This window comes from Sceloporus undulatus, unplaced genomic scaffold, assembly GCF_019175285.1.
Source record: "Sceloporus undulatus isolate JIND9_A2432 ecotype Alabama unplaced genomic scaffold, SceUnd_v1.1 scaffold_16879, whole genome shotgun sequence".
Taxonomy (NCBI): Eukaryota; Metazoa; Chordata; class Lepidosauria; order Squamata; family Phrynosomatidae; genus Sceloporus; species Sceloporus undulatus.
Window position 1 is genome coordinate 1 of NW_024819795.1, and position 1,911 is coordinate 1,911.

The 1,911-nt window shown below is 46.0% G+C and overlaps 1 protein-coding gene across 1 annotated transcript; it reads right to left on the minus strand.

Annotated features, from left to right (window-relative positions):
• Positions 1–11: 11 nt before the first annotated feature.
• LOC121918558 (nuclear cap-binding protein subunit 2-like) lies at positions 12–914 on the minus strand (the record flags this gene model as incomplete). The annotated part of the gene is made up of 2 exons (XM_042444584.1): positions 12–507; positions 776–914. Coding segments are annotated over 2 exons (238 nt in total), but the record flags the coding sequence as incomplete, so codon positions are not given.
• Positions 915–1,911: the final 997 nt, after the last annotated feature.

Genomic DNA, 1,911 nt, shown 5'->3' on the forward strand with positions numbered 1-1,911 from the left:
GCAGACAGTAATGTGTTAAAGGGGCCTTTTATTGGGGTTCTCTCTCTTAGAAAAGGAATATTAAGTCCAAACCAATAAACTGGGGATACTCCAGTTACCACAAAAGGCAGGGAAATAACCACCCAAGCTCTACAGATCATGGTTTCTTAAAAGAGTTACTGACAACACTTGTTCCCTCTGGATCTCTATGTCAGTTCTGACAGAGTGAGTTTACAATCGCAGAAGCTGATACCAATGTGGTGGAAGATGAGGGAAAGGTCCCTCAGATGCCAGAGACCCAGACTGCAAAGATGTCTTCCAGGCAGCCATCATATTTTCTTGCACCCTTCGGTCCCGGAAGGATCCTGTCCTCCTTGCCTTGTTCCTCCCATCTCCCTATTCCCACCCCACTTTCAGTCCTTGAAGCTGTTAATAGATGGCTGCCTCCTGGTTCTTCTTCTCCATCTGAACTATCTTGCCAAAGCCTCCTCTTCCCGCATCGTAGTCTTTCCGGTATTCATCGCGTACCTAGGAAAAAAGGGGGACATCAGACAAATCCATTATAGCAACAAAGATAAAGAGAGAAGCTGTTCTCACTTGTTTAATATAAATCTCACCCTTTTCCCATTATGGGACCCAAAGTGGCTTAAAGACAGGTTACAATGAAATACAGCTACAACTACATACTGTACAGCAAAAAGGTTTTTTAAGAAATTAAGTAGCAATAAAATTGCACTAAAACCAATTTAATAGCACACAGCTCCACACCGCGTCTCACCATCCAAGTGGTTCCTACCTGCCCCCCCGTTCTGCCACGGCCATACTGCCGCCCTTCCTTGAACCCCGCGTCCCAATCTGTCCGGATGATGCGGTCGTCCAGCCGGGTTCCATTGATGTAGCGCATGGCGTGCTCAGCTTCTGCTCTTGTGTAGTATCTGGAAAGTTACTTTAAGGAAAACCATCAAAAACTGTACAGGTCAAGCACATATACATTGTGTGAGCCCACTACTAACTGTGGTTTGTTTCATACAACCATAGAGCTGCAAGAGACCACAAGGGCCACCCAGTCAACCCCATTCTACCACGCAGGAAGACACAAAGCACCCCCAACAGATGGTCCATCCAGCCTCTATTTAAAAATTCCAAAGGAGAATTCACCACTATCTGAGGGAACGTCTTCCAGTGTTTAACAGTTCTTTCCATCAGGAAAACCTGCCCGATGTTGAGGTGGAATCTCTTTTCCTGTAGCTTGCATCCACTGCTCTGAGTCCTGTTCTCTGGAACAGCAGAAAACAAGCTTGCTCCCTCCTCAATATGGCATCCCTTCAAATATTTAAACAAGGCTATCATATCACCTCTTAGCTGTCTCTTCTCAAGGCTAAACATACCCAGCTCCTTAGGTTTTTCTTCATAGGGCTTCATGGTTTCCAAACCCTTCACCATTTTAGTGGAATCTCTTTTCCTCTCGTTTGAATCCATTGCTCCGTGTCCTTTTCTCTGGAGCTTGCTCCATCCTCAATATGACATCCCTTCAAATACTTAAACAGGGCTATCATATCATCTCTTAACCTTTTTTTCACCATTTTGGTGGCCCTCCTTTGGACACGCTCGTTTCTCAACATCCTTTTTGAACTGTTTTGCCCAGAAGTGGACACAATATTCCAAGTGAGGCCTGGCCAAAGCGGAATAGAGTGCCACTATGTCTTCCTACTTAACCTTCTCTTCTCCAGACTAAACATACCCAGCAGCTCCCCAAGTCTCTCCTCATAGGGCTTCATGGTCTCCAGACCCTTCGCCTCCTTTTTAGGAGTTTTGGACACACTGGGTTCTTCCAGGTGAGAAGCCGGAGAGTGTCCAGAGGAGGACCACCAAAATGGTGAAGGGTCCGAAAACAATGAAGGCCTATGAGAGACTTAGGGAACTGCTGGGTCT